The sequence below is a fragment of the Drosophila virilis genome, chromosome 4 (assembly GCF_030788295.1).
Source record: "Drosophila virilis strain 15010-1051.87 chromosome 4, Dvir_AGI_RSII-ME, whole genome shotgun sequence".
Classification (NCBI taxonomy): domain Eukaryota; kingdom Metazoa; phylum Arthropoda; class Insecta; order Diptera; family Drosophilidae; genus Drosophila; species Drosophila virilis.
The window spans coordinates 21,710,271-21,735,777 of NC_091546.1; the positions used below are offsets into that span (position 1 = coordinate 21,710,271).

The 25,507-nt window shown below is 46.3% G+C and overlaps 5 protein-coding genes across 8 annotated transcripts; 2 read left to right on the forward strand and 3 right to left on the reverse strand.

The window, feature by feature from the left end:
- Positions 1-94: 94 nt before the first annotated feature.
- On the forward strand, positions 95-1,494 carry Nf-YB (nuclear factor Y-box B). 2 transcript variants are annotated; one of them, XM_032437773.2, is made up of 3 exons: positions 95-415; positions 473-783; positions 839-1,494. In XM_032437773.2, exons 1-3 carry the CDS (start codon positions 343-345, stop codon positions 965-967), a joined length of 513 nt encoding a protein of 170 aa, XP_032293664.1. In that variant the 5' UTR covers positions 95-342; the 3' UTR covers positions 968-1,494. The 2 variants fall into 2 exon arrangements, with proteins under 2 accessions (XP_032293664.1, XP_002051198.1); XM_002051162.4 differs by having other exon boundaries at positions 100-415; positions 859-1,494.
- Positions 1,495-1,795: 301 nt separating this feature from the next.
- Positions 1,796-16,748, reverse strand: LOC6628324 (uncharacterized). 2 transcript variants are annotated; one of them, XM_032437771.2, is made up of 8 exons: positions 15,583-16,748; positions 13,386-13,537; positions 12,988-13,317; positions 12,620-12,923; positions 8,960-12,546; positions 6,185-8,896; positions 2,715-6,093; positions 1,796-2,653 (listed from the first exon to the last, which is right to left on the reverse strand). In XM_032437771.2, exons 1-8 carry the CDS (start codon positions 16,286-16,288, stop codon positions 2,232-2,234), a joined length of 11,592 nt encoding a protein of 3,863 aa, XP_032293662.2. In that variant the 5' UTR covers positions 16,289-16,748; the 3' UTR covers positions 1,796-2,231. The 2 variants fall into 2 exon arrangements, with proteins under 2 accessions (XP_032293662.2, XP_070065109.1); XM_070209008.1 differs by lacking the exon at positions 15,583-16,748 and adding an exon at positions 14,554-14,614.
- A 127-nt stretch (positions 16,749-16,875) lies between these two features.
- Positions 16,876-18,302, reverse strand: LOC6628323 (GTP-binding protein 10 homolog). Its single transcript, XM_002051160.4, has 3 exons — positions 18,145-18,302; positions 17,568-18,090; positions 16,876-17,507 (listed from the first exon to the last, which is right to left on the reverse strand). The coding sequence occupies exons 1-3, from the start codon at positions 18,184-18,186 to the stop codon at positions 16,921-16,923; spliced, it is 1,152 nt and encodes a 383-aa protein (XP_002051196.1). The 5' UTR covers positions 18,187-18,302; the 3' UTR covers positions 16,876-16,920.
- Positions 18,303-18,722: 420 nt separating this feature from the next.
- Dus3 (Dihydrouridine synthase 3) lies at positions 18,723-20,919 on the forward strand. Its single transcript, XM_002051159.4, has 4 exons — positions 18,723-18,799; positions 18,863-19,022; positions 19,077-19,377; positions 19,437-20,919. The coding sequence occupies exons 1-4, from the start codon at positions 18,768-18,770 to the stop codon at positions 20,714-20,716; spliced, it is 1,773 nt and encodes a 590-aa protein (XP_002051195.1). The 5' UTR covers positions 18,723-18,767; the 3' UTR covers positions 20,717-20,919.
- A 169-nt stretch (positions 20,920-21,088) lies between these two features.
- On the reverse strand, positions 21,089-24,015 carry fbp (fructose-1,6-bisphosphatase). 2 transcript variants are annotated; one of them, XM_002051158.4, is made up of 4 exons: positions 23,860-24,015; positions 23,212-23,275; positions 21,865-22,208; positions 21,089-21,805 (listed from the first exon to the last, which is right to left on the reverse strand). In XM_002051158.4, exons 2-4 carry the CDS (start codon positions 23,231-23,233, stop codon positions 21,140-21,142), a joined length of 1,032 nt encoding a protein of 343 aa, XP_002051194.1. In that variant the 5' UTR covers positions 23,234-23,275; positions 23,860-24,015; the 3' UTR covers positions 21,089-21,139. The 2 variants fall into 2 exon arrangements, with proteins under 2 accessions (XP_002051194.1, XP_015028133.1); XM_015172647.2 differs by lacking the exon at positions 23,212-23,275 and having other exon boundaries at positions 23,860-24,011.
- Between the last annotated feature and the right edge of the window lie 1,492 nt (positions 24,016-25,507).

Sequence of the window (25,507 nt, forward strand, 5' to 3'; positions counted from 1 at the left end):
CAACCTTTGCCGCATCGGCGATATATCGTTAAACCTCAGCTACGATAGCTACATATCGATAGATTTTCATGTGCGGAGCACGAAAACAATAGTCGATATAGTGTACACTGAACTGTAACAGAACAAGAGATACTGCTATAAAAAACAATAAGCAAACAAATTGTGTTTGCTTTAAGATTAAAATTGTTGATTGGCTGAAGTCTTTGTCATTTAATTATTTTAAACGAGGCAGCCAACAACAAATTTAACAAAGGAACGACTTATAAACAACTAATGTCTTAATTGTAAGAATAATTTTATGCTGACATTCTGCGAGCGCGTAAACAAAACAAAATAAGAAAAATGAGCAACAGCGAGGATTCACAGCAATATCTCACTGATATGTTAGTCAAAGAGGAGGACGAGGCGTCGGGTGGTAAGCAATTAATCAATACAATATACATAGGTGCTTATAGACATAATTGCTTTGCAGACGAATCGGACCGACAGGACGGACATGGCAGCATGCTGCGCGAACAGGATCGATTTTTGCCCATTTGCAACATCATTAAGATAATGAAGGTGCCCGTGCCGCAGAATGGCAAAATAGCCAAAGACGCCAGAGAGTGTATACAGGAGTGCGTCTCAGAGTTCATATCATTTATCAGCAGCGAGGCCATCGAGCGCAGCGTCGCCGAGAACCGGAAAACAGTTAACGGGGATGATCTGCTGGTGGCCTTCAGCAATCTGGGCTTCGACAACTATGTAGAGCCCCTCTCCATTTACTTGCAAAAATATCGCGAGGTGAGGTGGTGTCTTAAATTAACTCTCTTAATTGTGACAATTTCGACTTACCTAGTTTTCTTTCCCGCTGCACAGTCAAACAAATCGGACCGAAATTTATTTCTGGAGGGCAGCTATATGCAAACTGACGACGCTAACGAGTCGGGCAAGCATTAGCTATCTATTATGGGGGCTTATTATTTAAGTTTTTGGTACTCTTGCAGAGGCTATTATAATCTCGAAAGAATTGTACACATTTCCATTATTGTATTAATAACATAGCCATGTCCGTCTGAATGTTTCTATACAAACTAGTCTCTGTTTAAAGCTATCCCTTTGAAACTTTAGTAGGGTCTTATTTTTTTTTTTTGCAGGCAATGTGTCTCTGGCCGGAATTGGACCACTATAGCTTATGGATGGGAGCTATCGTACAGAAGTAAATCTTAAGAAGAAAACCGTTTGATTTTTCAATCCTAAAAACGCAACTAGACGTCTGCAAGTGTATTTAGTCTTCGGCATACCGAAGTCTATTCTTTTTTTTTTTTAATTTATGAATTATATATACATATATATATATATATATAGTCAAGGTTTTACTTTTATGGCAAGTAGCTTAGTAATCTAATAGTTTCATTTAATATGTATATTTTATAAGACACCAAGTACTTTTGTATATTCTACAGGTTTACATATTTGTATATGCTTACTGATATTAAAAGGAGTATGATGAATTGTATTGTGTTGTAACTGTGCGAGTGTTTAAAATCATGACATTCTTAAGGATACAGTTGAGTTGTAGCTACGAGAAGAGGATTAGTACCTCTAGCTTAGCTAAATGCTTGCAGATTTCTTAAGTACTTGTTCGATACTAACATTTGGTATTTGAAGATAAGGATGATTCTTGATATCCCAAAACCTAAGAGAACAAATGTTTTATTCCCTAGCCCGTCGACAGGAATCACGCTATCGATGTGCTGATATATGGACTTTCTTAGCTCCTTGGGGCAAAACGAAGAGGAAATATGCCAAAAAATAATATGTATTTGTTATTTTAATTAAAAAACAAAGTTAAAGTTGCCACACAATTTAAAAATGAACTAAAGCAGCAGCTAAACAAGGAACATTCCGTGTATAAAAGTTAAATAAGGCTATAAGGATTGAAAAATCACTGGACTACCACATAGACTACATACTACATATACATATACATTTATGTATATATTATGTATATGTATATATTATATTAGCTACTCAGTTATGTTTAGTATGTGGAGGGGAGGGTTCTACCTAACAATAGCGTAGACGTGATGCTTAGTTTCATAAATACAATTATAAGAGATACTTACGTATTAAATATTATAAATTATTTGTGACTAACTCTAGGCTAAAATGATGTGGCTTATAAACATGGGGATAGTACTCCAAACTAACACATTATCAAATGACACGGTATACTTTCGCTTTGACTGTTACAGCATTAGATCCTCACACTCTATAGGCTCATCCTTGACGCGCAGCAGCTGGCTGCTCTCTATGACGGATTCGTTGAGGAATATATTGCTGTCGTTGTGCTTTAAATGCAGCGTGGGCATGGCGTCCGGCAACAGATGGCCCGGCTTAATGAAGCAATAGCTCTCAAAGTGCTTGCAGCAAATGTGCTTCGAATTGTCCCACTTGGCGATGTGTTCGATTTTCAAATTGTAGCACCATTTGACTCGCTGATTGCGATGCTCAGGAAAGTCCTGCAGGGGTAGCTGTACATCCTCCACACCGCAAATGAGACAGCTCATCGCTTTGGTGGGCAGGTGCACGGCACAAATGTACTTGCCGGCGTGGCGCTGCTCATCCCTCAAATTAAGCGCCTGACACCACTGATGCAGCAGCTGGGGATCTGTGCGCAAAGTTGAACAGAGATTAGACAAAGCAATGTCTTGGTGGGGTTTAATATTTACCGCTGGGAAACTTGTGCAGCTTGACATGTCCATCTGGTTGGCAATCCTTAATGCAGCAGCGTGGACCTGTCGCTGGCGGCTCGGATTCCTCGTTGTTCGGTGCCAGATTGCGCGTGGGTACCGCATTGGACATAAGACGACGCACACCAATAAGTTGCGGATCAAAGTGACGACTGCAGATGAGTTTTGTGTTGCGCTGCGACTCATAGAAGCGCATGCCCGTCGCCTGCTCCCATTTGCGTATGGCGCTAATATTGTTTGGCAGCCGGAAAAGCTTGATGCCATCGCCGCGTGGACGACGGCAATAGGGCAAACAGCATTGCTTGATTTTCCAGGGTGGCAGCTGACCCGCCGGCTGTGGATCGCAGCGTGAGCGATACTCCCGCTTGATGTGTGGCTCAGCCGGAAATTGCTCGGCATTATCATTATCATCATACTCATCGTCGCACTCCTCCAGTATGGTGTCATCCAGCTCCGCATCATAGTCCTCGCCCTCACTGCCCGCTTCCGCGTCGCTGTTGCGCTGCTGCATAAACTGCTGTTGGCTTTGCTCGTTCCTGTACAGATCTTGCGGAACATTGTCGCCCAGCTCCAGTGTGGGTACCGCCCATGGACGCAGCTTACGCAGGCGTATGCAGTGCGGCTCAAAGTGTACACTACATATCATTGTCTTCCAAGGTCGCCGCTCGTCATATCTGATACGTAAATTATGCATCCAGCGATGCTGTAGCTGCCGCGAGCGTGGGAATTTATAGATGTGAACGCCATGCTGTGAACGCTGGCGCTGGCAGTGCACCAGCGAGCACTTGTCATAGCCAGACTTGACGGGATTATAGATTGTGTCCTCTTCCTGCTTAATGCTGGGCAGGCGTAGCTGTAGCTGCAGTTGCTGCTGCGAATCTCTCCAACTACTATTGGTGTAGTTAAACTGATTGTCTTCCTGCTCGTCGTCGCCCTCGAGCAGTTGCAACTCTGGTACGAGCATGCTCAGATCCTCTTGCTCCTGATCATACTGCTCTTGATCATCATCCACTTGCTCCTGCTTCACTGGCAAGCTCTGGTCGGCACTGCGCTTTTCCTTATCCAGGCGCAAACTAAGCGCCGCAAAGTCATTGCCAAAAAGCTGCTTGGGCGCCCGGGCGCCAAGTTTCAGTGTGGGCACGCTGCCATGCATCAGTCGCATGTTTCCCAGGCACATGGGCTCGAAGTGTGCGCTGCAGATACGATATCGCCAGCGGTACTCCGGATCGAACGGCACCTGTGTATTGTGCTGCCACTTGGCGCACATGTCCGCCGAGTGTGGAAACTTGTGCAGCGTAAGATTTTCGCTGGTCAAATGATTCGAGCAGCCATCGATCTGACAGAACTTGCTGGACTTGCGCGGTGGTGCGGGGCAGGGCAAATGGAGATTTATATTCAGCTCTGTCGCATCATCGTGCGGTTCGGTGGGCACTACAGCGTCTGCCGACGCATCAGCCGACTGATCCACACTCGTCTGCTCTGGCTGCACATTGAACTCATTGTCATAGATATCCCCTAGGCGGCGCGATCCCAGACGCAGCGTGGGCATTGCCCCACGCCTGATACGCGAGCCATTAAAGCACTCGGGTAGAAAATGCAAACTGCAGATGCGAAAACGCCACGCAAAGTTGATGTCCACATTTACCTGGGTGTTGTGCATCCATTTCTCCATGGCATCCAGCGATGTGGGAAACTTGTGTAGCTTGAGACTGTCATTAACATCCAGCGAGGTCACATCGCAACCCCGCACGCTGCAGTGGCGCGCGCTGTAGGTGAGTCCGTTGCCGACAATACAGGCACTGCCCACTGTTGTGGTTGGGCCCAGTGAATTATGTGACAGGGTATCGGCATAGCTTATAATTGGTTTTGTGTCCATTTGCTCGTACGTGGTGCACTTCTCAACGTGACCCACTTCGAGCAGCACCTCTAGCGCTTGCTGCTGATCATTGGCCTCGTACTCCTCCTCCTCATACAGCTGTTCTGACTGTGGCTTCGGTTCCAGCTTGACAATAGAGTGCAGCTCTTGCTTGACAATTGGCTCCGGCTCCAGCTTGACCGCGGGCTCTAACAACTGCACTGCCTCGCAGCTGCCTATCTGCTCATTCATGCGCTGCCACTCCTCCTCCGAAGGATTCTGATGCAACGCTGGCGCTTCTGGGTCACGTTCCGGCAACTCCAACGTCGGCATGCTCCAGGGTTTTAGGCGGCGAGTGGTCTCTGTTACGCAGATGGCCTCAAAATGTCTGCTGCATACCTTATACATATAACGCTGCTGCTCGTAGAACACAAGCTGCATGTTATCTAACCACATCTGGAGTACATCCCGACGCGTAGGCATGGCGTGCAGGCGGTAGTCGTCACGTGGTTTGAGTGTCCTGCAGCCACGCACCGCACAGCTGATAATTCGTATGCGCACGCTATTTCGCGCAGCCTCGTAATTGGCGTCCAGCAACTGCTCCTCTGATGAATGCTCTGGAAAATGGTTGACACTGTGTTCATAGAGCATGATCAAGTGCAGTGGGCAGAGCTTGAGCGGTTCCTGAGTATGCTGCTCCAGACCCAGATACGACATCCACAAATTACGCAATGCCTCCTGCTGTGGCAGCTCATATGCGATTCTTTGATAGGTCTTCTGAAGTTCCATACACTGTGGATAGCAGCAGTCGTAGCCCATGGCTATTCGTTTGCCTTTAAGCTGCGATTGCGGCAGCTCCGCGCTTTGATGTATACTGTCTAACTCATCGTGGCCCAGCTGCAGCGTGGGCACCGAGCCTAAGTGTAGACGGCCATTCTCTATGCAGCTGGGCTCGAAATGTGCGCTGCATATCCGCATGCCTTGCAACTGCTCTCTGCTCGGCTCGAGGCGGAAATTTTGTAGCCATTTCTCCAAGACCCCTCTAATCCTGGGCAGTCCGAATAGCTCCACATTATCCACATCCTTGGAGCGACCACAGCTGGGCACAAAGCATATATTCACATCCTCCTCCCATTTTGCCGGATTGGGCAACAAATCCAACTCATCATCGTGACCCAAATGAAGTGTAGGTCGTGCACCCGGACGCAGCTTGTACGCACTGAAACAGTGCGCCTCGAAGTGGCGTTCACACACGTGCACCTCCTGGCCGCTAATTGACGCAGCATCGATGCGCAGATTGTAACACCAGTCCTCCAGCTGAGAGGCACGTTTGGGCACTTTGAAAAAACGACAACGCGCTGCATCCTTCTCCCTAACGCAGCCATTGACCAAGCAGCGCAACTCATTGACTGGCCGGCTCAGCTCCAGTGTGGGCACCGCGTCTTCCTTCAGCTCCCCGGTATCAGGGTCAAAGCAGTCTGATGTAAAATGTGACTGGCAGACCTGAAAGAGATGAGGTTTGAGAAAATTAGCATCGAAACTGGTTTATCAACTCGGAGTGGACTCCTTTACATGACAATGTCTCTGCGCTCACCTGAAATCCATCGCTGCTGGCCTGCATGGAGCGATGCTTGCAGTTGGCTGCCCACCTGCGTATGGTGGGCCGATCTGTGGGATAGGCATAGAGACGAACCAGATCGCTGCGCTGTTGGAAGCAGGTGAGCACCGAGCAGTAATTGGCCCAGATATACTGCAGCGCCTGCTTATTTTCCTGGCTATCTGCAATATTGCCATTGTGCTTGGCATTCGGTATGATGTGGCCCTGATGGCCCAGATTTAGGGTAGGCACTGCCCAACTTTGCAGCTGCTTCTTGCAAATCGCCTCCGCTGCGAAGTGACGCTGGCATACAAAGAGATTCTGCGTATCAACGAGACGTGGCTGCTGTTGTGTGTTCACCAGCCATTTTAACAGGGCCGTTTCGGCGCTGGGAAAGCGAAAGAGACGCGTTAGGGCATTGCCCTGCTGGCCGCAGGTGGAAATGCAACAGGTGCGCAGTTTGCCGCGTGGACTGGGACTGGCACTGGGACTGACTGATAAGGTTGGCGGCATTTCTGTTTTGATACGCAGCGGCAACTCCAGCGGTACAGACTCGGCTACCGGCATGGCATCCGAGCTATCCAACATGGTATTCTGATATATATCCGCATCGTTATGGTTAAGATGCAGCGTAGGCACAGCCCACAGCTTAGGACGTACTGCACCCAGGCATTGCGGCTCAAAGTGCCGCATGCAGATGCGATACATGTAATGGCGCTCCGGATCGTACTTAATTTTTGTATTGTGCACCCATTGGGCGCAGGTTCGCGGGCACACGGGCAGCTTGGTGAGACGCACATTGTCCGTGTATTTGGAGTAGCAGCCGGGCACAGCACAGCGCAGTTTCATGGCCATGCTAGAGCTGGATATTTGTTCGTAGGTTTCCTGCAGTTGGCGCAGCACAGACTCAGGCAGATCCGCGGGAAGTGTCACCTGCTCAAACAGCTGCATATAATGCATGACGCACAGTTGGGCAAGGCTAGCCAGCTGCGGCGGCGGCAATTGCAGCCACTGCAGCCAGGCATGCTGCACCTGCGGATGCTCGGGCAGAGCATAGCAGCGGTATAGATTAAGCCGTGCACACGGACAGCTGGGCACCAGGCAGCCACTGGATAAAGCCGAGCTGCCATTGCGATAAATATTGTTCGCTGCGTGGCCCAGCTTCAGGGTAGGCAGCGTCGCCTGTGGCTCAAAGTGCTCCTCGCAAAGAAACGCGTGTCTGGTGTTCATGTGCGCCGGTAGCTTTAGATTGTGAAGCCACTTGCGCAGCAGCAGTCGATCCTTGGGCAGTCGTTTCAATTGAACGCCATGCAACTCCGGTTCCTTGCCACAACTGGGCAGGCAACAGCGTCGTTTAGTCGTCACCGGATCCGGAGGCATCGTCAGCAGCTTCCTTTTGCGGCAGTGTTTCAGGCTCCAAAGCCGAAAAACCGAATGCTGCGGCTGTGCATCGTATATGCCCAAGGATTGGCCATTGCAGCTATAGCTCAATGGCGTGGCATGACCCAGATTCAATGTGGGCACCGCATTCTGCTTTAGCTTACGTGTGCCCAGCATCTCAGCTTCGAAATGTTCGACGCACACGCGTCCCACACAATCGACGAGATCCAGCTGCAGATTGGCGCTCCATTTAAGCAGCTGCTGCTGATCTTTGGGAAAACCAAAAGTACTCAGCTGATGACTTGCGGTGCGCTCCTTGCGGCAATGTTTCAAGCAACAAATAGGCGTCACATTGTTTACCGCCTTTTCGCGGCGTGGCGGCAACTGTATTGGAAGAGTATCTGGCAGCAGGAGCTCGTCATCATTGCCAGGTATATCTTCATCATCATCATCTTCATCAGCATCGAGATGATAATTGTCAGCAGAATTGTCATCGCTGTGCTGTTCCGCAAAGGTTTCCACTAGCTCTAGGGGATCAAAATAGCCATGCTCCTGCAGTTCCTCTTCCTCCTCATCCTGTTCCTGTTCCATATCAACTTCAGGATCTTCCACCTTCTGCTGCTGCTCGCCCTCTTCATCCTCATCCTCATTTTCTAACTCCTGCTCAGGGGTTTCCTTCTCCTGCTTCTCAATTTTTATCTTCCCCAGCGACTCCAAGCTGCCCGCCTCCTCCTCCTCTTCCTCCTCCTGCTGCATTCCTATTTTAATGGCCTCATTGTCAAAGACTACGCCCTCATCATGGCCAAGTTTCAGCGTGGGCACCGCGCCCGTCTTAAGCTTCAGCTTGCCGCGCACCATGGGCTCAAAGTGATCCGCACAAATGCGTCCGCGACATTGATCTGGCGCCAAACGTAAATTCACGCGCCATTTCTCGAGCAGCTCCTCGTTGCGCGGATAGCGGTAGGTGCGCAAATCATTGTCAATGCTACGTCGTTTACGACAGTGCGCCAGCGCACAGGTGGGCGTAAAAAAGCCCGGTATATTCTTTGGATTCTCATATATGTTTTGTTCCTGGTGGCCCAGCTGCTGTGTGGGCATGGCCCAGCCACGCAGCTGTTTGCCATCGATGCAGCGTCGATTGAAGTGAGCGCTGCAAACGCGCGTTGTCCTGTCCACATCGGCGGCGCTAAGGCGGAGATTGTGTCGCCACTTGGTCTGCTGCTGCTTGCCAGTGGGAAAGGGAAACAGGCGAGCACCATGCTCCAGCCGGCTGCGACCACAGCTGGGCACACAGCACTTCAAGTCCAACACAGATTTCTTGATCTTCACCTGGAAATTAATGTCGAAATGAGTTGGTTTTAAGTAGCTTATCGTTAAGAGCCGTCTGCTTACCTGTGTTGTGTTTGTGTCCGTGGCCTCTGACATTGTTATGTCCGGCTTGATGTCCTCATCCAACTCCTGCTTGATGCTCAGTCGCTGATTCTCATGCACACGTCGCGGTCGTCCAAACAAGTTGCTCTGCAGCTCCTCGGGATTAACCTGATACAGATCTTCGGTCTCTTCATGGCCCAGCTCCAGCGTGGGTATGGAGCCAATATTGAGACGCGTCTTGCCAATGCAAATGTCCTCAAAATGCGCATTACAAATCTTGTAACGCTCGCGCTCCTTGAAGTTAAGATGTTCCAGGCGAAGATTGTGGCGCCAGCGCTGGAAGAGCGATGGGTCCTTGGGAAAGCTATTCATTTGCGCCTCATCAAATTTGCGCGTTTTGCCGCAGGTGGGCACACAGCACTTGAACACAGGATCACCATAACGTTCCTCCGGCTTGGGATTGGGTATCAGCTCGATCTGGCCATCATCGTGCCCCAGAACCAATGTGGGTATGGCCCACTTGTACAGGTGTTTGGGACCAATGCAGTCCGGCTCGAAGTGCCTGTTGCAGATGCGCATGCCATAGCAGTCGACGGGATTCATTTTGAGATTGTTGCACCATTTCCAGAGCAGATCTTCGTCGTCGTTGGGAAAGCGGAAGAGACGCACATCCGGCTGCTCCTTGGATGCATCGCAACCTTCAACGGCGCAGTGTTCCTCAACAAACGACTGCGCCTCATTGGGATAAATATCGTCATCCTGATGGCCCAGCTCCAGCGTTGGAATTGCTCCTGTGCTCAGACGCTTGCCGTTAAACGAGTGCGGCTCAAAGTGCAGCGAGCAGATGCGATACTGTTGCCGCATGGCGCCTCTCGGCAGCATGCGAAGATTGTGCATCCACTTGCGCAACTGGGTGCGACTGTGCGGCAGCCGGAAGAGCTGTACGCCCTGTGCCCGCTGTCGACGGCAGCTCTCCACAATGCAGACGCGCTGCCAACACAGCTTGTTAGCCCTCACCTTGGCTGGGTTTTGGTAAATCTTGTAGCCCGGTGGCGTATTGAGATCCAGTGTGGGCACCGCCAGCGGCACCGGGCATTTCTTGCTCAACACATTTGGCTCAAAGTGGGCGGAGCATAAACGCCTTTGGGCGCTGCCGACCAGCGGCACTTGTAGATTATGCGCCCATTTGGCCAACGTTGTGCGATTGACCTTGGGGAACCGATACAACTGGACATTGTGCAGAGCGCGCACCTTGCGGCAGTGCGGCAGGCAACAGCGTGGCACCCAAGAGGCCTTCATGGCGGCTCCGTCAGCGCCAGCGCTGCGAGCGGCGGCTCTGTCCGCGTTGAGATGCGTGCGACGCTTGTAGAGCATCTGGTGTTCTGGATTCTCAAAAAGATTCTCAATGTTGCTGGCCAAATTGAGGGTGGGTATGGCCCAGGGTCGCATGCGTTTGCCAATGCAGTGGGATTCAAAGTGCAGATTACAGATTCGCATGCTAGGAAGCTGGGCAATGTCCAGCTGCAGATTGTGCGCCCATTTGGCAAGCACCTGCGATTCTTCGGGCGGACGATAGAGCTTGATGTCATCTACGCTGGGATTACGCTTACAGGTCTCCACGCAGCATTCACCCTGTTCCTCGCCATTGTTGGGCGCACTGGGACGCGTATAGGACTCGGCGACCTGCTCGGGCGTGGGCAGCGGGTAGGCTATATTCTCGTGGCCTAGCACAAGCGTGGGCACAGCCCACTTCTCCAGGCGCTTGTTGCGCAGACAGCGATCCTCAAAGTGCACCTCGCAGATGGCATCATTGAATAGTTTGGTGCCATCCGGTACGGGTCGCTGCAGATTGGCGCACCACTTGGTCAGAAGGGCGAGATTGCTGGGGAAACGATGCAGATTGGCATGATCCCGATCGCGATTGCGCTTGCAAACGGCAACGCAACAGGTTTCGCGTATGTTCAGCTTCTTAATCACATCCGGATTACGATGAATGTCCTCGTCATCATGGCCCAGATGCAGTGTGGGCACCGCAAACGGTCGCATACAACCGCCAATGCAGTAGGGTTCAAAGTGTAGACTGCATATCCGCATGCCCTTGTGCATCTTGTCCTCGGGTATCTTCAGATTGTGGCACCATTTACGCATCTGCTCTGGCCGCCTGGGTATTGTATGGAATGTGATGTTCTCATTGTTGTGGCGTTTGCTCTCGCAGCTTGGCACACAGCACACGTCCATGCTGTCGCTGACATTCACGCCAGACGATGAAGCGCTCATGCCCATGTAGGATGCACTCAGCTCTGGATCTACATAGTGCGAGGCCGAGCTGGCCGACGATGATGTGGATGCCGCCGAATGACGCTGATATTTATGATGTACATGTTGCTGCAGTTGCTGTTGATGCTGTTGCAGTTGATGCTGCTGCAATTGCTGCTGATGATTGTGCGTGGGCGTCGAAGGCGTCGGTGGTGGCCATAATTCATTCTCGTAGATGTTGAAAGTGTCATTGTGGCCCAGATGCAGTGTGGGCACAGCGCCTGGTGATAATTTGCGCAATCCGAGAGCTTCCTTGATAAAGTGAGCACTGCAAATTTTGTGGTTCTTGCCGCGATAGACAGCCGGATCGAGGCGCAGATTATAGCACCAGCGTCGCAGCAGTACTTCATCTCTGGGAAAGCGATACAATGACATGTTAAAGTCCGAGGAGCGACTGCGACGGCAAAAGTTGAGGCAGCAGCGTTTCTCTTCCACATACAGGTTCTTAGGATTGTCGTGAATCTTGCCGTACTGGGCGCCCAGATGTAGAGTGGGCACAGCCCAGGGCTTCAGCCGGAACTTACCAATGCAGCGCTCCTCGAAATGGCGGCTGCAAAAATGTCGCGGCTCCTTGGCCTGGACGGGTAAACGTGCATTCTGGCACCACTTGATCAGGCTCTTGATGTCCTTGGGAAAATTATAAAACTTGAGATTGCTCTCGCCGCGTTGGCTGGTGCAGTTGGGCATGCTGCAGCGCGCCACCTCGCCGGTGGTGAAGGTGTTAGTCAGCTCACGATTCTGGTACAGATTGGCTACATCATCGTGACCCAGGTTGAATGTGGGCACCGCCCAATAACACAACGAATAACGATTGATGCATCGCTTAGGAAAATGCATACTGCAGATACGAAAGCTGGCATAGCTTGAGGCCGGAATATGGAACATTTTGAGATTGTGCAGCCACTGATGCAGATACTTTTCGTCCTTGGGAAATGTAAAGAATTGCAGCGTGGGACTGGTGCTCTTGCGCACACCGCACAGCGGCACACAGCACAGCGCATCCTCCGATTCGTCCAGCGTGGAGGAGTGTGCCTGCGGGCCACCAATTGCTGCGCTGCCACCATGCAACGAATTATCGCTGCCGTAGGCATTATTATAACTACTCTCGTGCAGACTGTAACCAGACTCGCTGGTGGAGTTGCTATAGCTGCGCTCCAACTTCACATTAGCCTCGCTCTTCAGCGTCGAAGCATACAGCGCGGCACCATCCGCATTCGCCTGGCGCTGCTGCAGCAAGGAACTAAGCGCCGCCGTTGCGGGCAAGGCATTTGTCTTGTGCTGCGTTGCTGTCACTAAAAAGAGCGTGGAGTTTAGCAAATGTTTCAAATGTTTACTTACGGATAAAAAATAAAGAATTAAACTCACTTTCTATGGTGCCCATGTGGCAGTCCTGCAGTTTGTAGTTGCCTTGCTGCTGCTGTGGGTGTTGCTGCTGTGCATGTTGTTGTTGTTGTTGTTGTTGTTGTTGCTGCTGCTGCTGCTGCTGCTGCTGATGTGCTGCTGGATAATACTTGCCACAAAAGTAGGGCGCCGCCAGTCGATGCTCGTGCAACTCTAGTGCCGTTTGATACCACAAGCGGCAAATAGGACAATCGTAACGCTGCTGAAACTTGTGCTGCGGCAGATGAGCGTAAAGCTGTTCCCGCGTTGAAAACGTTACAGAGCACATCTGCAAAATCAAAGACAATTAATTTATGTTCGATAAAATGGACTCCCTATACGCCCATTCATACATTGCACACAAAGCTATCGTATTCATGCTGCATATACTCATGCGACTCGCATTCGGCGATGTTGTCGAAGTGCTTGCCACAGTATTTGTGGCAAAAGAACTTGTCAGCGCGATGCAGTTGCTTGTGCTTCTGCAGCTCCTCAGCGCCCATGAACGACATAGGGCAGATGTTGCACTTGAATTCATACTCTTGTATGATACAGCTGCTCTCGGCCACATGACGCAGATAGACCTGCTTCTTAAAGAAGACCTCCTTGCAGCGTTGGCAAATAGGCAAACTTTCCGAAGATCGCTCCGTTTGCAGCTTGCGGCGCGGATAGCTGAGCGGGTTCTATAAAAATATAAGCAAATATTTAATATTTAATATTTTGTTTATATGGGAACATGTGAAAAGTTTACCTTTTGGCTCCCATAAGCCTCGTCCTTAATCGTTAGCTCAACCTTGGGACTTAGCATGTCGTCGCCAAACTCGGAAAATTTACTAAAATCGGCAAAGGGCGTGTTGTCATCGATATAGTTGGACTTGAACGCATGTTCGTCAATGGGTTCCGCTGCCAAGAAGAAAATTAAAATATAAAATGTTGATTATAATATGCAATAGAATTTATCTCAGCTCTTTATCGAACTAATTTCACTTTTGCTGACTTTGCACTCTAATGAAAATAATGTTAAATTTAGATATCTATTTTTATAGCCTTATCGACACAAATTTTATTTGCAAATTCGTTTTTTTATACGAATTGCGAATACAAATAATTTCTCATTTTCTCTACCTGTCTATAAATATTAATATTTTATTCAAGAAAATCTAAAATGCAGTATTTTTTATTTTCTTCACATTATAAAACAATGAAGGCGTGTACGAATTGTTTATTATTATGAATGCTTGCAAAGAAAATGCTCTAAGAAAAAACAGATTATTATGTCATCGTAATCATAAATCGGATTCGAATATATAAATCTGAATTATCAAAAAAAAATTGAGTTGGGCCAATATACAGTGCCAGAAATAGTACATTAACAGCCTACCATATGTAAAATTTGTGAAATACATTAAGATTTAAATAACTAATTTGAGTATAGTTAATTAAATATATACTTTTTAAAAAAAGCTAAGAGGAATTGCATTTTTTAGATTAGCTATACACGGAACCATTGAAAAAAAAGGAATTTATCTTCTAGAGAACTTTAGTTATTTTCCAGTTTCTATGGCTTACACACACAAACATATTGTTCAATTGTTTTTAGTCGTTCTTGCTGCTTTGATAAGCATGAATACAGAGATAACACGAGCGAGAGTGATTTTCTTTTTGCTTTCTTATATATACACATAAATCTATAGTTTGTACAATATTTCTTAATTTTCCACAAGCGCTATTAAAGGAAACGAAAAAAACAATTTTGTAAACAATTTTCTTTCCTATTGATTATAATAAGTAGTTATTGTATCATCAAATTGGTTTCGCTGGATATTATATATTTATTATACATATATGTATGCCCCGCCCTAATGGCTGTGAAAGAGTATTCTCTGCATACATAGGCTATAATCTATTTAGGAACGTACAGTTACATAAGATTCGAGACTTGAAAGTGAGAACCGTCAAACGCATAAACACAAAAGCACACACACAATCTAAAATCCATCAATAACTGGATGTGTGTATGTGTACATAGGCATTAGGGTTATTGCCGGTAATATAAAGCATCTATCTGAGAATATATATGTATTATATATTTATAATGTTACATACAATATACATATATCGTATGGATACATACACACGGACAGACCAAAACGCACTCAGAAACAGAGATACAGATACAGAACGTAGACGAACTGAAAAACCGAAAACTGAAAACCGAAAACCTAGCGAACCCAGCGAAAACCAACCGAACGAAACAAGCGCAAAAAACCTCAGCGTAACTCAACTCTGTAACAAAACGTTTTATTGATTTGGCGACGCCAAAAACGGAGCTAAAATTATGGCTACTTACGCTATAGGAAAAAATATAGGCACCCAAGTAACAGTAACTGTGTGCGCTCTCGCGCTCACTCACCTACACTCTCGGTCTTGCTTTTGTTACGCTCTGTGTGAATGTGTGCGTCTGTACCAATTAAAGATGGGGAGTGCCTAATATTTTCAACTGGACACGAGCACGAGCCAACAATTTGGTAACACGCACGCTCAAAATGATCAACACAACACTGAACACTACTTGTTCATATTTTAACCGAATTTACAGTTCTATGGAACGTATCCATTTCTTTTTATATATATCTTTGTATGACTTCTATGCATAAATATAGCTAAAAACTATTAGCAGTAAGCGTGACTTTAATCAAAATAAAATGATTATATAATATAAGGGGTTTATGATTTATGCTCTATTATAAAAATATAATAAAAATAAGATATTTTCACATGAGATTTTATTTTTTTTTTTTTTCAGTTTGTATCGTGCGAAAAATTAGCGACACGTGCCCATCTCCACGCCCTACTCAAGTAAAAATTGCTTATTACTGTTAGTTTTTGCATGTGCGTGTGTGTTAGTTTCGGTATGGGTATCGATATCCCTAAAGCTCGATACTTACATTTTATTATCATTTCACCGCTAGCATCGAGCGTGTGACGATTGAGGGCGGGCGCTGGTGGCGGGGCCATTGGATTCTGGAAATGTTGTTGTTGTTGTTGTTGTTGCTGCTGCTGCTGGTGTTGCTGTTGATGTTGTTGCTGGCGTTGTCTATCATCTGGCAGCTCCAATGGCTCGCTCTTGATATAAGGATACGAGCCATGCATTAAACTGTGCGGCATATACGAGCGTTGACTGAGCTGTTGCTGCTGCTGCTGTTGTTGTTGTTGGTATTGCAGCAGCTGGTTGTGCGCATAGGCCACAGTATTGGCCTCAAGGTTATACCCCACCCCAGCCCCAGCTCCAGCCGCAGTGGCAGCAGTAGGAGCAGCGCCATAATAGTGCGCGCTGGCAGCGCCCGTGCCGTATGCATTCATAATATTGTTGTTGTTATTGTTGTTGTTATTCTTGCAGGGCGCCGCATAAGCAGCGGCGGCGTGCGGTTGGTGGGGCGTGTAAGAAGCAACATGTGAGTACCAACTGTGCTGCTGTTGTATTTGTTTATGCTGCAAATGCTGCTGCTGTTGCTGTTGCTGCTGTTGGTGGTGGTGGAGGTGGTGTTGTTGTTGTTGTTGTTGCTGTTGTTGCTGGAGGTGGTGCTGCTGCTGCTGCTGCTGATAGTAGTGATGATGCTGATGCGAATGCGGTTGATTGTTGTGTTGTGACATTACGGGAGAGATAATCTCAATTTGATTTTGGCAAAAATGTTTACCGTTGCAATTATTTGTTAGAAATACACCCGCAGTGCACTGTTCTATCTCTCTCGCTCGCGCGTGCTATCTTTTTCATTTGGCGTCGTCTTTTATATACCAGTTTTTCAGTGTTCTGCCCCCCTCATAAGATGTGTGCGTTTTTGTGTGTGTGTGTATGTATCGAAATGTCAATTATATTCATTACGAGCTGAATTTAATTAAGACGGCGCTTGCAATCCAACTGGACACATTTTCAATTAGTTTGCACGTGAATACCAATTGGAATTTGTTTCACTAGGCGCGAGCATTTTAGTTTTCAACATTTTTTTTCGCTTCGATGTTTTAGCGCGACGCGACACAACAAACTCCTGCGTGCGTGCATGTGCGTACATATACGTGTGTGTGTGTGGTTGCTTAGTGATGTGATATCTCCTGGTGGCGCAGTAATATGCGATGTTTTATTTCGCGCAGTGTTATCGATAAGAAATTATCGTTAAACGGGTTAAGATGTAACATCTTATTTGAATTTGCCAATACCAATAAGAATCAAAAATGCAAAACATTTTCTAAGATAAAGGCTTTTCATTCAAACATAATTTGTTATTTTATTATGTTATTTTCGGCCCGATAACGCCTACTCGCTGCTGCAGCTGCTCTTTCAGCTGCTGATTATCTGTTACCAAATGCTGTGCCGCCAGCTCGTCTAGCGTTTCGCGCAGCTGTTGCTTTACCTGCGTTATGCGCGCCGAGTTTTTGGCTGAAATGGGCAGAATGTGCTTGAATTTTAGAACTCTGCTGGGGCGCAGTTCCTCAGGACACGCGGGTAGACCGTTGGATAGATCTTTAATGCTAGGCTTTAGATTTTGTAGAATCTGCTTCGCGCCCTCCTTGTCCATTTTGTTGAGCAACAGCACGCATGGCTTCTCCAGCAGCGTCGGATCGTACAGCTCTAGTTCCTTGTTCAGCGCATAAATGTTGCTCAAACAGTCCCGATGCGGATGCCGCGGACTCAGCTGAAAGCCAAATATATCCACCATGAATAGCAGCAAACGTGTGCGTTCAATGTGCTTTAAAAACTTGTGGCCCATTCCAAAATTGGCATGGGCGCCTTCTATCAGACCTGGCAGATCGGCGATGCTAATGGAGCGCAGATCGCTGTATTCAACGGTGCCAATTTGCGGGCGTATTGTGGTAACTGCGGGTCGAAACAAGATGGTAACAGTGATACAGTAGCCACAGGAATATCATTGCTTACACGGATAGGCGGCAATCTTGGGCTTGGCATTGGAAATGGCTTTTAACAGCGTGCTCTTGCCGGCATTGGGAAAGCCCACCAGGCCCACATCCGCAATCAGCTTGAGATCCAGATGCACTGTGCGACTCTCGCCAGGCCGTCCCAGGAAATTGTTGCCCGTGCAGCCACCAGTGCCGCCGCCTGCCACAATGCAGCTGGCCTCGTGCTCGTTTAGATCGGCCAGCAGTTTTTGCTGCTCATCGTACACCTGCACACCCAGCGGCACCTCGATGCGTTGATCCACGCCGCGTCGCCCAAAGATGCTCACTTTGCTGCTATCCTCGCCGCTGGTGGCCTGCACGCGTTTATCCCTAAGGTTCTGTGCCAGCTTGCGCAACGTCAGCCCTTCCTTAGCCACAAAGTAGACACAGCCGCCCTGGCCACCGACGCCGCCGTATTTGGGTAAACCATTGCCGCCATGGCCTCCGCGCACCGTCAAGCGCAACGTGTCCAGGAAATTGGAACGAAAGTGGGCACGCGCAGGCTGCAATGGTTGCTTTGTAATTCAATATTTATATCAGTTTATTTATATACTTACCGATTTTGTGGATTTTAATAGGAATTTAAATAACTGCACCATCGCGAAACAGCTGAGCGTTCACAGGGCCAGTATGCTGCTCACTCATTATCCAAGCAGGGCATGAGACATCGAGGCTAATTTTATGCGACTTATTTTTTATGTAAAACACTAAAAGCTAACTTATAAATAATAGTATATAATTCCTACGCCGTTGCATAGCAATAAATAATATTTTGATACACTTAATTCCATGATAGTCGAATTCTTTTTGAGGAGCAACTGCATTCGATAGTCACTGCATTAATTCATCGATATAAACAGCTGACTAGAGCACGTGCACTTTGTGTGTTTTGGTTCGGAATTTTTAGTTCCATTTGCCGATTGAACCTAATCACTCACTTAATTGCTTTCTTACTGTAGAGCTGAGTCATTCATTTGCTTATGTATGTTATGTTATATTTAATGGCTACCTAGCATTTAATATAACTAATTTATTTGTATGAAGTTGAAGAGCTGACTCAAAACGTTCAGTAGTTCCTTAACACGTTCAATTGTAGTTCTTCTGAACAGAACGACGCATCTCTAGTTTGCTGTTCTAAAACGTTTCTCTTTCAGTTTTTAGTACATACACACGCTGCGAGATGGAGCCGGGTATTTGCTACATTAAGCCGGAGTGGGTTCTAGCTATCTATAATTTTTACTGAGTTTATAAAGCTTGGCATTTTAATTGATCTAGATATTTGTTGGCCGAAGCTAATAGTGGTCCCAACAGCGAAGTGAACGTGTCGGTCGATGGGGCATCTAACAAGAGAAAACACGCGGAGGATGCCGGCTCTCCCAACGAATCCGGCAACAAGCGCGGCAATAAAAAGGAGCGCAAACGTGGCCAAAATAAGGTAAAGAGACATTTTAACTATAATGTATAATTGTACTTAATATTCGTTCCTTAGAACCGACCTGTGTTTAAAGACGAGCGCTACTCACATCTTTGCCACTCGCTGATAGATGGCGCCGGCGGTCCGCCATGTACCGTGCCCAACTGCCGTTATGTGCACGATCTGGAAGCGTTTGTTGCAGCCAAAGGTGTCGACTTGGGCGATGTTTGCTATGTGTATGCCACAAAGGGCTATTGTGGGCGTGGCGTCACCTGTCGCTTTGCCAAGGCGCACACAGACGCACAGGGCAGGAACATGAAAGCGGAGCCCTATGATGAGCAGGCGGCGCAGACTACGTGCAATGGCATCAGCTCAGGTTGAACTAAAATTGAACTTATTTTGTATATGTCTGTAATCATGAATATTGTTAAACAGAGCTGCAGGTGCGTCTGCGCAAGCACGACTACGACTTCAGTCGCACCAAGGAGCTGATAAAGCAGGCGGAAAAACTGCGGGATGTAAGAAAGCAGCAGGAGCAGCAGAAAAAGGAAGAAATACCAGACGACAAGTTAGCAGTAACAACAGCGGAGAGGACGCCCATTGGCAGTGCCATAGATGACAACCCAAATGGACGCGATGCTCAGCGCAAGCCTGTCATTGATTTTCGTGAGAAGCTAGTGCTATCCCCGCTGACCACAGTCGGCAATTTGCCATTTCGACGCATCTGCAAGGAGTTTGGCGCGGACATCACCTGTGGCGAAATGGCCTGCGCTGTGCCGCTGCTGAAGGGCCTGGGCCAGGAGTGGGCGCTGACCAAACGCCACGAGAGCGAGGACATCTTCGGCGTGCAAGTGTGCGGCAACAATCCCAATGTGATCACACAGGCGGCAGAGGTGCTGCACGAAACGGCGCGCGTCGACTACATTGATCTGAACATAGGCTGTCCCATTGACCTCATCTATCAGCAGGGCGGCGGCAGCGCGCTCATGCGACGCACCAACATCCTGGAGTTGACCGTGCGCAGCTGTGCAGCCTTGTCCGACCGGCTGCCCTTTACGGTCAAAATGCGCACCGGCATCTATGCGGACAAGAGTGTGGCGCACGAGCTGCTGCCGCTGGTGGAGCAGTGGGGCGCTGCGGCGGTAACGTTGCATGGAAGATCGCGCGAACAGCGCTACACGCGGCAGGCCAACTGGGCGTACATTGAGCAGTGCGCAGCCCAGGCCAGGCACATGCCAGTCATTGGCAACGGCGACATAATCAGCTATGAGGATTATGTGGAGCGACGCGCGCTGGCACCGCACGTCAGCTCTGTGATGATTGGACGCGGTGCTCTGATCAAGCCCTGGATATTCCAAGAGATCAAGCAGCAAAAGGCCTGGGCGCCCACATCAACGCAGCGCTTTGAATTGCTGCGTCGCTATTGCAACTACGGCCTGGAGCACTGGGGCTCCGATACCAAGGGTGTGGAGAACACGCGCCGCTTCTTGCTGGAGTGGCAATCGTTCCTCTATCGCTACATACCCGAGGAGCTGCAGCTGTCACCGCCGCAGAAGATCAACGAAAGGCCACAAAAGTATCGCGGACGCGATGAAATGGAAACCCTCATGAGCTCTGGCAATTCCGCCGACTGGGTAAAGCTCAGCGAAATGCTGCTGGGTCCCGTGCCCGAGGGATTTAGCTTTGTGCCCAAGCACAAGGCGAATGCTTTTTAGCGAAACGAAGAGGCCCTAAGAAACTAAGTTTAATTGTTAAAGAATCAAAGTTTGGTATAGCTTGGATTTAGGCATAAAGTAAAGGTTTAGCTCATAAGTTGTTAACTAATACTTTTTTCTACATGCAATTTATATCTTATATAATATTGTCGATTTTAAAAATTATGTAATAAATGCATAAATATGCTATGCTATATTAGTCATCCAGGAATAGCTTGTGATTGGTGAAAAGGGAGGTCAAAAAAAAAAACCTAAATAATCTTTTAGTTTATCCTCCCCATTATATCACTGAAATCTCGAACAAGCTTCCAACAGCTATTCAAATTAATATTTGATATAATTACCGTTCCACTCTAATCCTTCCTCGCAATGTATATTAAAAAAGACGATTGTTTATTATCCAAATAGTATAAAACACACACATCACTTCAGGTAGCTGAGAGCCTCCTCGACATCAGCTTTGGAGCCCAAGAATATGGGACTGCGTTCGTGTATCTTTTGTGGCACAATGTCCAGTATGCTTTTCTTGCCATCGCTGGCCAGGCCGCCGGCCAGGATCATGAGATAGGCCATGGGATTGCATTCGTAGAGCAGACGCAGTTTGCCATTGGGCGCAGATTTGGTGGCCGGGTAGATGAAGATGCCGCCATATTTAATGGTGCGATGCACATCGGCCACCATGGAGCCGACATAACGGGCACCGTATGGTTTGCCCTTGCTGGGATCCTTTTTGGCCGCAATATAGTTATAGACACCCGCCTCCCAATCACTGGCATAGCCCTCATTGATGGAATAGATCTTACCCTTCTCGGGCACACGCATATTGGGATCGGTCAAAATAAACTCACCAATGGCCGGATCGTAGGTGAAGCCGTTGACGCCGCTACCCAATCCCAAGACAATGGCTGTGGCGGAGCCGTAGAGAGCATAGCCAGCGGCCACCAGCTGATTACCGGGCTGCAGTGCATCCTGTACGGTGGGCACGCCCGTGCTCTTCTTGCGGTAGATGGCAAAAATGGAGCCAATCGAAACCAGGCAATCAATGTTGGACGAACCATCCAGTGGATCAAAGCAAACAATATATTTGCCCTGCGAAAATGTGGCGCAAATCAAATAGTTCGAATCCTCTGCTGAAATAATGCACTCACCTGTCGCTCTGTCTCGACCTCAATGACATTCTCATTCTCCTCGGAGACCATCAGGCAGGTGGTGTACGAGGACTTTAGCATATTGATGAACAGCTCATTGGACAGCACATCCAATTTCTTGACCTCCTCGCCCTGCACATTCACATCCCCCGCAATGCCGTGCAGCTTGGCAATGCCAGCCTTTCGCACAGCCGACGCAGTCGCCTTGATGGCCGTCTGTATGCAGTTCAGCAGCTGGGAGAGATCTCCCGTTGCTTCCTTGAACCTGCGCTGCTCCTGCAGCACGAAGCGAGTCAGCGTCATCGCATTCGAGTCAAAGGCGGGTCCCTGTTGAGTCATTTTGGCTGTGAATTGCAGCAGGCGGCAAATTAGTCAAGATTTCCAATTAATATCCTAGCGGGGATTGAGCAATATATAGCTATGACCAGGTGCGGCAACATTAACATCAAACTTGCTGTGTTAGAAGGAATATATTTGAGGCAGTATTACAAAGCTACTGATAACTCAGTTTGGCAACAAAAATTGTTTATATAGCCTGAACCCATTGGAAATGGCTAAAAAGTGCATATTGGATTTTTTTTTAATAAGAATTTTGTTTTCGGTTAATTTTCAAACAGTTCTATATTGGTTAGATGCGACTTATAAGGGTATATAAATAAAGTAAAATATATATGAATATATTTTTGCGGATGTAAGTCTTCTTTATAGTATTACTCATAAACTGATCAAATTATACCATATACTATTTGTTATTTTATTATTAATTTTCTTGATAATCATATTATAATGTTTAACATTAACATAATAATTATATGATATTACTTCATATATATATATATATATACATTTTATGTTAGATCAAGATATTGCTCATCCCTCGTTTTTTTCTTCATGTTATATACAAAATATTATATGTATAAATAAATAAAAACATTTATAGAATTACGAAGCTTAGATTCTTAGTAAGTACTAGAGATAAGAGAAGTGCATAGCTGAATTTAAATTAGTACATGGAATTGTTTTTCACAATCTTTCTAATCAATTGGGTTATAAAATAGTTTTAGTGGGTTCGGAAACTGTGCAACTATTTATAGGTTAGTTCTCGGCTACTTTAAATAATAATTTTGGCATAGACAAAGGTTGGTTACTTGCCTAAAATTATTTGGGTATAGCGAAGCAAAGAGGGGGAGGGGTGGGGGGTAACTAGTTGGGCAAGTTATAAATTAAAACTTGTGCTGCAAGTGGGGGAAAACAGGCAATTGGCAGGCAGCAAAATGTGAAGAGCGCAGGCGGAGGGGGAGAGGGAGAGGGTACTGAAGCAGTGCAAGGCTTTGATTTTTCACTTACAATCACCGTTACTGGCCGCCATGGTTGGGTGTGTTTAGTGTAAATAATGCGGTTCCTGTGGCTCCTTAAAAAACAAACAACAATGACACAAATTAAAGGCCAATGTCAGCCAAAAAGTGTGAAGGTCAAACGACAGACAGTTCCACAGAGAAGCTTGAGTGGAAAATTATTATCAGAAACTTGTCGGTTCCTCTCTGCGAGTGCGTGTGTGTGTGTGTGTGTGTGGTGTGTGGTTTTTTTGGCTAGCTGATAACCTGTTTGTTCTACTTGCTATTTAAGTATATATATATATATAGTATATATGTATGCAGATATCGGTTGAAAATGAGAAACCGGAACAAGCGAAAGCATGTATATATATTATTTTCTTTTGCGATTTCTCAGAACAGCGACACGTGCCCCTATTTTAGTTTTGGCGCAGAAAACACATGATTTTATTTAGATACGGCATATATCCAAATATATATGTATGTATGCATATACGTGAGCTAACTATCTATAAGTGCCGCCCACTTGGCTATAACTTTGCGCTGACCCGATGCCGATGATGCCGGCTCATCACATTTGTGGTGCTTCCTCGATAATGTATATGTATGTATATGCAGGTGTGCATACGTAAATAATAAAAACAATAGTACTTTCACTTACAGCGGAGGCAACGATAAACGTACTGATCAAAACAGACCACGGATGAACTGAGCAAAAAGGAGGGGCACCAACTGAACCGCAGTCGATGGCTGTACTGAAGAGACTGAAACTGAGCGATGTTGACTTTCAGCTGGCAATGGGAACAGAGACTGTGGCGACGGCGGCGAATGCAACGTCACAAATTTGTTGTGCCAGACGGGAATTAAAAATAAAAGAAAATATTAATAAAGGTGGGTATGAGCGACGGAGAAATACCCTAAAGAATAACTTATGAATAGAGCATGTTTATAAGACAGTTTAATAATGTGGAAAATAATAATTGAGATATACCCTGTAAAAATAAAAAGTAAACTCTTATTGAAGTTTTATATATATTCCATATGTCCATTTAGAAATTAACATGTATTCCTGTAAAATGAATTGGTTCAGACTTCATGGGGTATACCCTGTAAATAGCAGTTGCACACTTTGAAAACAAAAATTCTATCTGAAACAGAGTTTAAATATTCTTAAAATTTCTTATATCATTTTTTTGTTGACTACTTTAAACAAGCAACCCTTTTCAATGGCTTACAATAAAATAGGGTATTAAAAACAGATAACATGTAAATGTACGCCTAATCAGCAGGCATGTGTGAGAAAGAGAGCAAAGAACCAGAGAGAGGGAGGGAGACATAAACAGAGCGAGACATGCCCCCACGCAGCCAGCTGAAGCATATACATATATGCATATGTACAAGACGTATATATAGTATATATATGCAAATATATGTGCATATACATATATCTGTGTGTGTGTGTTTGTGCTGCTTGAGCTAATGAGCAGAGTTGTCCAACTCGCAGAAGAGGGCGTGAATGAGCGCAATTGCAAGTTGTGGGAGAACTTGAGAGATACAGAAAAAATGCGTCAAGTTGAAAGAAAATTGGCGTGCTGGCTTTCAATTTAAAGACAACTGTCTTTGGTTTATTTTTAAACACTTCAGTTATCAGTTAATTAACGTAATAGCTGCCCAAATAAACGGAGTAAAAATAACAAAAAAAAAAATTACATTTTTTCCTAGCAATTTTCGTTAACAGTCTTTCTAGCTGGTTTCCATAGATAAACACCCTGTATATACTTACCCAACGTAATGCTTATTAGCCAGAAGTCTGTGATTTTTTTTCGGTCGCCAGTTGATTTCTGTGGAGGCTCGACTCCAATTTGAGGTTTTAACCGAACGCCACAATTTTTGATAAGATTCACATTCACGACAGCTATATAATTATTATTTTATATGTATTTTGGGTTTCTTTCGTTTCGTACTACTCTCGATTTTAGTCAATATGTGACTGATTACGGCTAGTTTTAAAAAATAATACACATAAAAACACGCGCAACTTAGTTAGCTATAAAATTGATAAAGAAATATGTTTTTGTTTTTATAGAACTGTGCACTTTGAATCTTTGACGTTCGAAATGTAAAATTGTTACAAAAATAAAAGTACGTTTAATATTAATTTAAATGTTAGATTTGCCCATTTTAGAGTAGAACATGTGTTATATCTAGATTTAGTAACAATTTAATGGGGCACAAAGTACACAGATACTAAATATTTAAGCTGTATATTCTAGTGAAAGAACTTTCGTAACATAATTAGTTGTGAGAGT

Coding starts and splice junctions, on each gene's coding strand:
- Dus3 (XM_002051159.4), top strand. CDS start 18,768: ATGGAGCCGGGTATTTGCTACATTAAGCCGGA. Junction 19,023..19,076: donor GCAAACGTGGCCAAAATAAG/GTAAAGAGACAT, acceptor TTCGTTCCTTAG/AACCGACCTGTGTTTAAAGA. Junction 19,378..19,436: donor GTGCAATGGCATCAGCTCAG/GTTGAACTAAAA, acceptor ATTGTTAAACAG/AGCTGCAGGTGCGTCTGCGC.
- LOC6628324 (XM_032437771.2), bottom strand. CDS start 16,288: ATGTCACAACACAACAATCAACCGCATTCGCATCAGCATCATCACTAC. Junction 6,094..6,184: donor CCAGCAGCGATGGATTTCAG/GTGAGCGCAGAG, acceptor CATCTCTTTCAG/GTCTGCCAGTCACATTTTAC. Junction 2,654..2,714: donor GCTGCACAAGTTTCCCAGCG/GTAAATATTAAA, acceptor CTTTGCGCACAG/ATCCCCAGCTGCTGCATCAG.
- fbp (XM_002051158.4), bottom strand. CDS start 23,233: ATGGCGGCCAGTAACGGTGATT. Junction 22,209..23,211: donor GGCGGCCAGTAACGGTGATT/GTAAGTGAAAAA, acceptor TGCAATTCACAG/CCAAAATGACTCAACAGGGA. Junction 21,806..21,864: donor AGGTCGAGACAGAGCGACAG/GTGAGTGCATTA, acceptor ACATTTTCGCAG/GGCAAATATATTGTTTGCTT.
- LOC6628323 (XM_002051160.4), bottom strand. CDS start 18,186: ATGGTGCAGTTATTTAAATTCCTATTAAAATCCACAAAATCG. Junction 18,091..18,144: donor TATTAAAATCCACAAAATCG/GTAAGTATATAA, acceptor CAACCATTGCAG/CCTGCGCGTGCCCACTTTCG. Junction 17,508..17,567: donor CAAGATTGCCGCCTATCCGT/GTAAGCAATGAT, acceptor TTCGACCCGCAG/TTACCACAATACGCCCGCAA.
- Nf-YB (XM_032437773.2), top strand. CDS start 343: ATGAGCAACAGCGAGGATTCACAGCAATATCTCACTGATATGTTAGTC. Junction 416..472: donor GGAGGACGAGGCGTCGGGTG/GTAAGCAATTAA, acceptor ATTGCTTTGCAG/ACGAATCGGACCGACAGGAC. Junction 784..838: donor ACTTGCAAAAATATCGCGAG/GTGAGGTGGTGT, acceptor CGACTTACCTAG/TTTTCTTTCCCGCTGCACAG.